The 12,025-nt window shown below is 43.7% G+C and overlaps 1 protein-coding gene across 1 annotated transcript in view; it reads right to left on the bottom strand.

The window, feature by feature from the left end:
• Nucleotides 1-12,025, bottom strand: part of LOC135907765 (uncharacterized) — a 71,835-nt gene that overhangs the window by 34,229 nt on the left and 25,581 nt on the right. The window contains exon 7 of the mRNA XM_070522764.1: nucleotides 3,821-4,017. Within this exon, the coding sequence (XP_070378865.1) occupies nucleotides 3,821-4,017 (197 nt within the window). The remainder of the gene's footprint in view (nucleotides 1-3,820; nucleotides 4,018-12,025) is intronic.

Raw genomic sequence — 12,025 nt, 5'->3', positions numbered from 1 at the left:
TTCGATTCCCACCCAGTCCATCTTGCAAGTTGTTCTTTAGTCATGAAACGCCTGGAGGGATTTATCGCTCACGGCCAACGCCGCTGACGCCGACGCCGACACCGACGCCGACGACACCGGCTTTTCTGCGACACGAGCTCCTTAACGCTATCGCGTTAATAGGAAATAAGATAGGAAATAAACAAATGACAAAGACACGGACAAAAGAAAGTAGGAACGCGGAAAAAACGTCTATAAAAAAAAGTCACCCGGACATTCGGTTTGTATTATTTATCACTTCCCCAAACTTTATTTCGTCTATTGAAGCAGAACATTAAACGAGTGACTGATGTTGCCTTGGATTAGTGGTGTCACAGCACTGCATTGTACGTAGCCGCACTTGTGTTATACCCGTGGACTGTTCGGCTGGGATCGCGGTGCACCGCGAGGAGAAGCGCATGTGGCGTGTGGCATGAAATGGAAGCTTCTTACGCGGCACGCAGGCATGTAATACTTGGCAGACACGATCGCAATGCATGCATCGCGGTTGTCAGCTAGTAACTACCAGACCTGGTGAGTGGCCCTATAAAGAGTAGCACTCCTAAGTGTTAAGTACGAACCCTCGTAACACCAGGTGAACTAGAATCCCGGAGCTACGCCTGGTTTTTTAGGAGCTGTGCTGTGAAATGGCAAAAGGAAATTCAGGCTATTTTAATTTGTGCAACTGTGCCAACATGTAAATTCCGCAGAATTATTGAATTTTGGCGACATCGCTCACTATGATTGTTGGCTTCAAAGAAAAGGCTAATTCTAGTTTAATAAACTTATACATGGCACCCCAGCTAACTTTAGCCAGCGTTTAAAGATATGCAGATGCACTCTAACACGACGCGACCAAATGCATGTTGCTGACTATTGTATGGACTAAGCCGCTATATTTCTTCCCTTCTGCCTAATTGCAAAATTAGTCAAGGTTAATAAACCAACCGAGCAACGGAGTTAGGCAAAAAATTCTGTTTACAAAATTGCAGAGTGGTTTCCGAAACATTCTATCTATCAGGCAGTGCGTTTCTCACGCTTACTGCGGATGCCCGCGAATTACAAAGAATACCACGCGAGAGGCCCACTTCCGCGTCGTGATTGCAGCGCCCCCAAACGTTCCGCCTACAAATGATCATAACATTGGTCTGGTTTGCTGCCATTTAAAAGGCAACAGCGCAACCATTATCGCAGCGCAAGCCGTAACGCCTGCTGGTGTCGATCGCACAACCAGTGTCTGCGTGTGTGCCCTGTCACGGCAGCTGTGTTTTAGAAATTCTATGTTCGCTTGCACGCGCAACGCTTGGAAGCACTTCAATCACGTGGCAGAAGCGGGCATGCGACGTGGACTTTTTGTTGTATTTCACGGGCATCTGCAGTACGCGGGAAAGAAATAATACTTCATAGATAGAAAGTTACAAACTGTTTAATTCGACGTTTTAGGAACCACTGTACAACTTTATAAACGGATTTTTCACCCTGACTGCTTTACTTCCGAGAATCGTTAATAATCTTAACTAATTATGCTATTTAGAAGAATACGAAATCTATAGGGTGACTTACTACATACAATAGCAAGTAACAAGCAATTGGTCGCACCGTTTTAAATGTGCATCGGCACATTTTAGAATCTGTCTAAAGTTACCTGAAACATCTTGTATAGGGAAGAATCCTACACTAACACATGGAAAAAACTGACAGAATCTTACGTAACGTAGGATTTTCAATGTGTAAGCATTTCTATGCCTACACAAAGAGGAAAAACTCCGGCCCTTCCGTCCGTCCATCACGTTAGAGAGTCGCTTTCAACATATGCCCACAGGAGCGAGCGAATTGACCCTCGTGCTGTCTCTCGCTTCAACGTTAAATAAACGGCGAAATCTCAGTAGCCCTACGAAGCTATCAGCACTTGCCGCACTGACCCCTTCGCATATCGCTTTCAAGATAGAGACCTGCGCAGCCGTGCCATACCTAGCCACCGCCAGAGTACGTCTGGCCACGGATGATAATGCTTCGACGCAGATTGACAAGGCGCTAAAGAGCGATAAGGACTTATAATGATCGGAAAGTCATCAGCGCACCTGGCGCCGCCTCCTGCAATACTTTGCTTGCTTAATCCATTCACCTTGCGTAGCCCTCCGCTGCAGCTCGCGTCGCTGCGGCGCTGTCGTTTGCACTGGTCGCATCAAGTTTCATAACATGGACTCTGTGTGGGAGGCCTAAGCTACTTTATTGCTTACTCAGATATATATATATATATATATATATATATATATATATATATATATATATATATATATATATATATATATATATATATATTCAAGTCCCAGAGCATTTTCTTCGCGATTCTTTTTAGTGCCCTATCGAATTATAAGATCTACGTCGTGAGACACCTACGTTACTTTATCAAGGTTGGCTTCCAGAACTTCCATATATACGCACGTACTTTTGTATAACCTCGAGTTAAAGTCACACCCCTGTATGGGCGTCTCCTCCAAATTCACAGCCAAAAATTTTGAAAACTAAGGTAGAAGTTTTGCCCTAAAGGCGAAGCATCCGTTGGGTTAGCAAACTAGTGGACAGCTGTATGAATTAAGGATAGTAGTTTTATCGGCCCTAAAAACTCGTAAACAAAGGCATACTAACTAAATTAACAAGAATAATATCACGCGCGCACAACTCAACACGAACATATCTCACTCGATGACCGCGGAAACTCGCTGTCAAAACGCTCCAGTGAGGAAACGTGGCAGCAACAGCGAGCGAATTGACCTTCGTGCAGCCGCTCGCATCCGCTCCAAGTACGCCACGAAGACACAATGCACCGCGGGTTCTGTGCCTGTCGCAGATGGTTTTCAAAATGCAGAGGCCCGGCAGTGCACGCGACAGAAGGTGGCGCGCTTCCTCCGCGCTTTCCGTCATTGCGTGCGCGAGATTGAGCTGAGATCGCGGGCTCACCCTCGCACACTTTCATTCGCGCATATAACATACGGCGCGCGGCAACTATTTTATCGCCTTTGGAATTTGCAAGGAAGCTCACGGCAACAGTGATGGAATAAATGCGGCTGGAGTGTCCATATAATTGCTATCGCAATAAAAATTTCAGTGGTGAAGCAATCACATTGGGTGCGCTGATGCCACGCGCACGCAACAGTGAATATTCTTGCGAGGTTACTTACTCGCGCCTCCTACTGTACGGCGCGAGCTGCGCCTCGATCTCTGACGTGCATGGCACGGCTCCGACCGGCTCCTCCATGCAGCGCGGAAGTACACGGCTCCATCTTTTCTTTGTGCGGTTAGTTTTGCTGTCGGCTGTGTCGTCTCATCTTCCGGCTGACGGAAGTCCGCAACCAAGGGAAAGTGTTTGATGGCATAGCACGGTGCATTTAAGGTCATGCTTGTTGCGTACGCCGAGGAGAACGGCAAGCGAGCAGCCGGTCACAACCGCGGCGTCCACGACAAGTGCGTGCATGGGTGGCTGAAGCAGAAAGAGGAGCTCGCCCAAACGAACATAACGAGGCAGGCGTTCTTTCGGAAAGCGTGCGAGCTCCCGGAACTCGTATTCAGAAAAATTACACCAAATGGCCAGGTCCCCCATGTTTTGAACATTTCAGTAAAACAGTGCGGCTCTTATAAGAATCTATACGGCATATGGATTTCGCATTGAGAGACGCCTTCTTCCATTCTGAAGTCATATTTTCGGCACGTAATGCACCATATGGTTGTATCTCAAGTTCACGTACGACTAGCAATGACAAAAGGCTTAAATTTACAGAGATCTCGTTTGAGTTATACTTACTCCATTCCGCAGACTTTTCGAAGGAATCGCTCCTCTGTGACTTGAACAATCTTGGATTGACCGGTTGTTCCAGAGGTGGACGCCATGACGAGGACGCGTCCTGGACACCTTCTCACCTCCTGGTAACCATCTTCATTATATCTGCCTATGTTGGAAAGTGCAATGAATCCAGGCACGTCCTCGACAGAAAAATATGCCTGAAAAATACAAGGTTTCTGTTAGGACATTACCCCTTCGCTAACGATTTAGCCTTTTATCTCATAAAGAATGATATTGGTTAAATTCCCTCTTCATACGTATGTTAAAACAAAAAAGGGGTATTTTTTAGGCTAAGGAGACCCAGATACACTGGCAACTACGTTAGCCTTCTTGCTTAAAATAGGTATGAGATGCGTTGCCTGACACGTTTTAGGCAAGGGAAGTGTTTTTACGTTTTTAGCATCGGGAAGTGTATATAGAAAACTTCACAACACTAAGCAGACATTTCTTTCTCGTTAAATTTACGGCCCGATGTGGTCGTAATAACAGGGTGCATGATGAGCAGGCGGCGCTGCTTATCAGCAGAGTGGCCTGCTTTTAGCTTATTAAGCATGTTCTTACAAAGTGTCTGACTACGCTTGATGGGACATCTATTACACTGCAGAGCATATGTTTACATAAGGCATAAAGGAGATCACTTGAGAAAAAGGTTGAGCCTGCTTCACTCGTGAATGTAAAATTGCCCTCTCAACATTGTTAGATTTAGAACTTTTGACGAATGATGTTCTAAGGAGAAACTGGTGCAATATTTCTCAATCTTAAAACCACCTATTACAGCGAAAGCTGTATATGACTGACTTTCCGTAGTTTTTTCTGCGTCCGGCAACAGAAATGGACTTCGCAATTTTTGACGAAGGTGAGCTTGAAGTTCACCTCCTCCATTGCACTGCATCGCCAAACTTGGAGTGATGCCTGACACCGGCAAAAGATACCGAGAGTGAGTGGAGCTATACTAATCTAGGTGCAACCAAATCAGGAAGGCCCACTAAGCTCCAACAAAGACACTCCCTCATCATAAGAGGAATTAGCCTACCTGGTGCAGTATTCGGTCAATACCTCCAAAATGACACCTTCAATTAACCCATGGCTCTGATTCCCCAGCAGCTGCGGAACAGCTGACCAAGGCGTCGGTCAGACCTGTAACGCAGCAGAGGGTGCTAAGAATCTCTTGGTCCGGACAGGCCGCCAATTGAAACTGACCATATCCGCCTTTAACTGACGAACACTCTCGAGTGAGGCTAGCATCGCAGGACTTTTTGAGGAACTATCAGATATTGTTTGGGATATCATCGGCCTTAGTGAGATTAGAAGAACGGGTGAGACTTATACATTGCTGAATAACGGCCGTGTCCTCGGCTATAGAGGTCTATAGTGTAGCATTCCTAATCCATTAGGATATAACGGGAAACACTGACGAATTCTACAGCATTTATGAGAGGGTAACCGTAGTCGTAATCAAACTTAAGAGGAAGCTTTAGCTCGGGCGCAATCAGACGCTGCCTATTCAAATACATGTAAGAGGCGAAAACGTTTTTCTCAGATGACCCCTGGACCGATATTGATGAAGCTCGCTGCATTTGAGAGAGAAAGTTAAATTCTAGTAACTATTGGAAGCGGAATTTCGATTTAGGCCCTGAATTTTGTAACAAAAATTTTCAAAAACTCAGAACGTAAAAAAAAATAGGAGCATGAAGTTTACAAATTATAGCTCTGCATCAAAAGCAGATATTGCAGTTGTGTAAACGATATCCATTAGATCGTTAAAAGCTGACAAATTCAATATGTCATTTTATATCTAACGTGAATTTTTACGCTGTTTACAATTGTTCTGCAAACGCTGTATTTACCTAACACTACATTTTTTTATCTTCATGTGGGACATATCAATTTTGTGCGCTTTAGATGTAGTACTATATGCAATTCACAGAATGGTGGTATCATTTTTTATTGCTAAGAGACAGGGTTGTAAACTTGATAGTTTCGTTTTCCTAAAAGTTTCAATTTTGCCAATTTTTAATGAAAAATTGACGACCTAAATGAAAAATTCAAAACCAACAGTCCCTAAACTTTAAGCTTTCTTTTAAATGCAACAAACCTTGTCAAATTTGGTTCAGTGGTTAAGGAGAAAAACGAATTCTCCTTTTACATGTATGAACATAGGAGCACCTGAGCTAAAGCTTCCTCTTAATAAGAGGTATAGATCAAATGTAGTACAAGCCTAAGCTCCAACATCCAATCATGATGATGAGGAAGTAGATCCATTTTATGAAGATCTTGGAATAGTGATGAGAAAAGTGCAAACTCAGTATACTGTTGTAATGGGCAACCTAAATGCAAAAGTGGGGGGAAAGCAGGCTGGTGAACAAGCAATTGGCAACTACGGCATCGATTCTAGGAACGCTAGAGGAGAGGTGCTGATAGAATCCACAGAAAAGAATAAGCTTCGAATAATGAACAGCTTTTTCCGGAAGTGTAGAACAGAAACTGCACCCGGAAAACCCTAATGGTGAAACAAGAAATCGAATTGATTTCATATTTTCTGCCGATCTTGGCCAGCATAGTGGAGGATGTAGAAGGGATAGGTAGGGCAAAATGCAGTGATCATAGGCTAGTGAAGGCTAGGATTCACCTCGATTTGAACAGAGAGTGAGTAAAATTGGTCAAGAAGAAACAGGTCAAATTAGAGGTAGTAAGGGTAAAAGCAGACAAATTCAGGCTGGTATTTGCAAACATATGCAGCGTTAGGACAGAGATATGAAGATGAGAAAGAGATAATAAATCAAACTGTACGTAAGCTGGCTTCAGAGGCAGCAATTGAAATGGGATGCAAGGCACCAAGGCAACCAGTAGGCAAGCTCTCCCAAGTAACGAAGGACCTATTAACGAAGTGACTATGGATGAAAGTGTCCAATTCCACAGATAAGATAGAATTCGGGGAGCTTTCAAAAATAATTAGCAAGCCGAAAATAAATGATATTCGAAACTAAAACGTGAGACAGACTGAAAAAGAGTTAAAAAGGGATGTAGCCTGAAGTCTGTGAGAAAGAAACTTGGAATAGAACAAACCAAGATGTATGCACTGTAAGATGAGCAGGGTAATATCAGCAATCTCGAAGATATAGTACAAGAAGCAGAAGAATTCTGTACTCACCTGTACAGTACCCACAGCAGTCAGGATACCTCCATTATAAACAGTAAAGAACAGGATACCGAAACTTCTCCTTTAACTAGCGATGAGGTCAGAAGGGCCTTGGAAGACATGAAATCGGGGAAAGCGGCAGGAGAAGATGGAATAAGAGTGGACTTATTCAAAGATGGAGGAGACACAATGCTTGGAAAGTAGGCGGATCTTTATACGAAGTGTCTATGGAATGGAAGTACCCCAGAAAACTGGAAGAATTGAAATATAATACTAATCCACAAAAAGGGAGACGCTTAAGAATTGAAAAATTATTGGCCCATTTGCTTACTCCCAGTATTATTAAAAATATTTACCAAAATAATCTCCAATAGAATAAGGGCAACATTGGGCTTTAGTCAACCGAGGGGAACAGGCTAGCTTCAGGAAGGGATACTCTACAATGGATAACATTCCATGTCATTAATTAGGTTATCGAGAAATCCGCTGAGTACAATAAGTATCTATATATGGCTTTCATATATTACGAAAAGGCATTTGATTCACTAGAGATACCAGCAGTCATAGAGGCAATAAATAATCAAGGAATACAGAGCGCTTGCGTAAATACATTGGAAAATATCTATAGGGGCCCTACAGCCACGTTAATTCTACACAAGAAAAGCAGGAATACACCTAAAAAAGCGGTCAGACAGGAATACACAATTTCTGTAATGCTATTCACTGCCTGCTTGGAATAAGTGTTCAAGCTATTAAACTGGGAAGGCTTAGGGATAAGGACTGACGGCGAATATCTCAGCAGCCTTCGGTTTGCCGAAGACATTGTTCGGTTCAGCAACAATGCAGACTAGTTACAACAAATGATTGAGGACTTTAACAGAGAAAGCGTAGGAGTGGGGTGGAAGATTATTACGCAGAAGACAAAGATAATTTTGAATAGCCGGGCAAGTGCACGAGAGATCAAGATCGCCAGTCAGCCTCTAGAGTCTGTGAAGGAATATGTTTACTGAGGTCAAATAATCATAGCTAACCCTGATCATGAGAAGCAAATTTATAGAAGAATAAAAATTGGTTGGGTCGCATGCGCCAGACACTGTCAGCTCCTGACTAGAAGCTTACCATTATTATTGAAAAGAAAGGAGTACAATGAGTGCATTTTACCAGTGCTGACATATGGGGCAGTGGCTTGGAGACTGACATTGAAGCTTGAGAACAAGTTAAGGACCCCGCAAAGAGCGACAGAATGAAGATCGCTAGGCATAACGTTAAGAGACAAAAAGAGAGCGGTTTGTATCAGAGAGCAACGGGTATAGACGATATTCTAATCGACATCAAGGGAAACAAAATGGAGCTGCGATGGGTAGGTAATGCGCCGGTTAGATAACCCTTGGTCCATTAGGGCTACAGAATGGGTGCCAAGAGAATGGAACCGCAGTCGAGCACGGCAGAAGACTAGGTGGAGCGATGAAATTAAGAAATTCGCGGGCGCTAGTGGAAATTGGTTGGCGCAGGACAGGGGTAATTGGAGATCGCAGGGAGAGGCCTTCGTCCTGCAGTGGACATTATACAGGCTGATGATGGTGATGATGAACAAACCCATACGGATGAAGTGCGGCGGCTCAGATGTCAAAATGCGGAACAGATTAGAACGCTCGGCGTGAACCTTAGCGTGACGCAAACGTTATCCCAGCAGTATCGTAATACTACTGTATAGTAATATCGCTTACACATGCACTACACCATATTCTTGACCAATCATCACCAGCTGACTGTATATTCTTAGATTTTTCAAAAGCATTCGCCAAAGTGTGTCACAAACTATTGCTTCACAAACTAAAGCAACTTAACATTGACTGTAACCTCTTGAAATGGATTGAGTGTTTTCTTCTCAACCGCTCACAATTTGTTTGTGCTAACGGCATTAACTCAGGTTTTACAGAGGTCCATTCAGCTGTTCCGCATGGTTCCGTCCTTAGAGCCGTATTGTCCCTAATTTACATTATTGATCTTCCCTCGCTTATCAACTCCCATATCCATCACTTCACTGATGACTACGTCATTTTCAGAGAAATTGCCAATGCTAACGATATTGAGTTATTCCATTCGGGCCTTGCCACTATAGGGAACTAGGACAATGTATGATTAATCGAGCTCAGTATTACCAAATACAAAAAGATGCGTGTGCAAAGGAAAACATCTACCGCACCGTAGCACTACATTGACAACATGTCGTTCGAATCAGTTTCTTCACATAAACATCTCGGTGTTTGCATTAATTCTAACCTCCGCTAGACTCTTCATACTGAGAAGATAATTAAAAACGCTAATCCCATGCTAGGCTACCTACGTCGCAACTTTTTCAACTTACCTACTAATTTGAAAAATGTGTTATATAAAACTTTAATACGACCCAAAGTCGAATACGCGACTCCCGTATGGGACCCTGCTCATTAAAACCTAATCAATGACCTCGAGATGGTTCAAAATACCTATGTACGTTTTATTCTTGCTAACTACAACCGCACGGCGAGCATAACCACAGTGAAATATAATGCTTGCCCCCCAACGCTGGTATCTCGCAAAAAAGTCTCTCTTATTGCCCTCTTCCACAAGTTGCACCATCATCATACTCTACGAGATCACCTCATTTCCCATCCAATATATGTATACCGTCGCATTGATCATCAGGACAAAGTCGGCATTTTTTCATGCAATACTAAAAGTTTCTCAAAATCATTCCTGCCGCGAACCTCACGTGTCTGGAAACATCCTCCCTATGAAGTTGTAGGCTTACTAATAATGAACAGTTCCCTGAAGCCTTAGCTAATATTGTATATACTGGTGCCATTTAAACACTCATGTAACAAACTGTATTTGCCTTCTTCGTTCTTTTGTATTTACCACTCGCCCTATCTAATGCCCTTGGCCCTGAGGGGTATAATAAATGAAAATCAAATAAGCGGGACAGGTACCGGTGCTAAAGCAGCTGCGTTATCGATGGCGCGGACACAGATAGTTCGTACACCCGAAGAACAACATGCAGACGAGGAGCGCCGGAGCGAACTGCAACGAGAATGTAAACGGTGCCCTCCTGAGACGACCACAGACGAAGAGCGTTCCCGCGATGCTGAACGAAAGCGACAATCGCGAGCGCGGGCCCCTCCGAACGAGTGACGACGCCGGACTCGCAAAGCAAGAAATGAGAACCATTCCATTCTGTGAAGAAGGAGTCATGGCGAGAGCATTTTGCTTTTGGTTTGAGAGCTTTGACTGTCGTCAGCTTTCGCTGCCATTCCATCATCACAGAGTGGAATGGTTGTCATTTTTTTTGTCTTTTCAAGCGTGACTCACTCAGGCGCCAACGGGGAGAACAAACTAGGAGTAGCTACGTCTCAGAAAAAGAAGAGCCAATTGAAAATCAATTTGGCCGTTGCGAATTACAGTCAGTAACCTTTTGGAATTTTTCCATAGTAGAACACTGGCCATCTTTACAATGTCGCTGATGCTCTGATACAAGAGAAACCACAATGCGGCTTTGAACAACACACACGAAAAAATCGGCCTTCCGGGAGTACTAAAATCATCTTTTTAGAATCAAGACGGTAACCACTGAGAATCGCTTATGTGCATAATAAAATCCATAATCATATTACGTAGTTATTACTAATACTATTATAATTGATATGTACAAACATATTTATTGCCATCTTTTCTGTTAATGGTCTTCGTGGCCGTGTTGAAGATGGGAGAATAAAAATGCAGCTAATATGAGACGAATCGTTCCGTAGCCTCGTGTTTTTTGCAGTAACAGTCGTTAAGTTCCAGTTCATCTCTAGGTCGTATTTTTATTTCTACTTTTCACGCCTATGAACCAGAACACATCTTCGAGGCACACGTGACTACAACATGAAGAAATCGCGCTTGTACGACGTAGAATGCCCGTTATTGAAATCGATGCCTATTTCGGAGCGTGTAGTGCTCCGGTAATTGAAGTAGGCCAGAAAATCAGTGGACTTTAGGATGCCTAGCCGGCTTCGAACACAAACTGAAAATTGAGATGCGTCTTGTAGACGCACTACTAGGACAAAGAAAAAGAGTTACGAGCTTGTAACGCGAATGTTTTTGTGTGAGTAGTGGTGCAGGATCAGTGTTTTCGCTCTCGTTGGCAACCTAGGTGAATAGTTTCACGGTTTTAAGGTCCCGCTTGTTCTATGGAATTTCCCCGTGAGGGATGTTTTATAGCATTGTCGTTTAGACTACTACACTCCTCGACGATGCTGGAGCGCTCGCTGAATTTCTAAGCATACGTGCACCCATCTGAAAGCGTTATGATGACGATGGCATGACGGCAAGAGGACGACAATGATTGTAATACGAAGACTCAACGAGTGCGATGGTTGGCAACGCCGGCATAATCGCGATGGAATTACGGCAGTGTATTTACCATGGATTTAAAAACACGAAATGAAATCGATGGAACGTTGAAGGCGGTATGACGACAACGACGTCAAAGCAAAGGGGTGACAACGAGTATGTGTGACGATGATAGGCTGACGATGGAAATGTGATGATGACTGTATGACCGCGGTATCGTGAAGAAAACCGCGAGACGGCGATGCCGTGACGACGAGTGTATGACGAGAGTCAGATGACGATGGTAAGATAAGGTGGTACGTTGTTAGCGTGACGACGATGCCACATCCTGGCATGACGGCATGCCCAGCACTACAAACCTAGCAGTGCATATCCACCGACCCTACAAATGGCACACTCTCCGGGATCACCCCACCACTGCGCATGGCGCCAACGGCGCAATACTGAGCAACGAGCTAAGGAAATCAAATAGCTTGAAATACCAAAAGTTATTGTACCTTCATATAATGCTTTGAAGTCCATACTTTGAATCTTGCCCTTTCTTTACAAGTAATATGTATGAATACGAATAAATAGAAGGCGTTGCTTGCAAATGAGATTAGAGGCAGGCGACGGCTCGAGATACCTTCGTATGCTACCTCAGGGCACCAAGA

The sequence above is a fragment of the Dermacentor albipictus genome, chromosome 8 (genome assembly GCF_038994185.2).
Source record: "Dermacentor albipictus isolate Rhodes 1998 colony chromosome 8, USDA_Dalb.pri_finalv2, whole genome shotgun sequence".
NCBI classification, from domain to species: domain Eukaryota; kingdom Metazoa; phylum Arthropoda; class Arachnida; order Ixodida; family Ixodidae; genus Dermacentor; species Dermacentor albipictus.
Note: the sequence above shows the minus strand (reverse complement) of the source record. Positions and strands in the feature narration are given on the sequence as shown.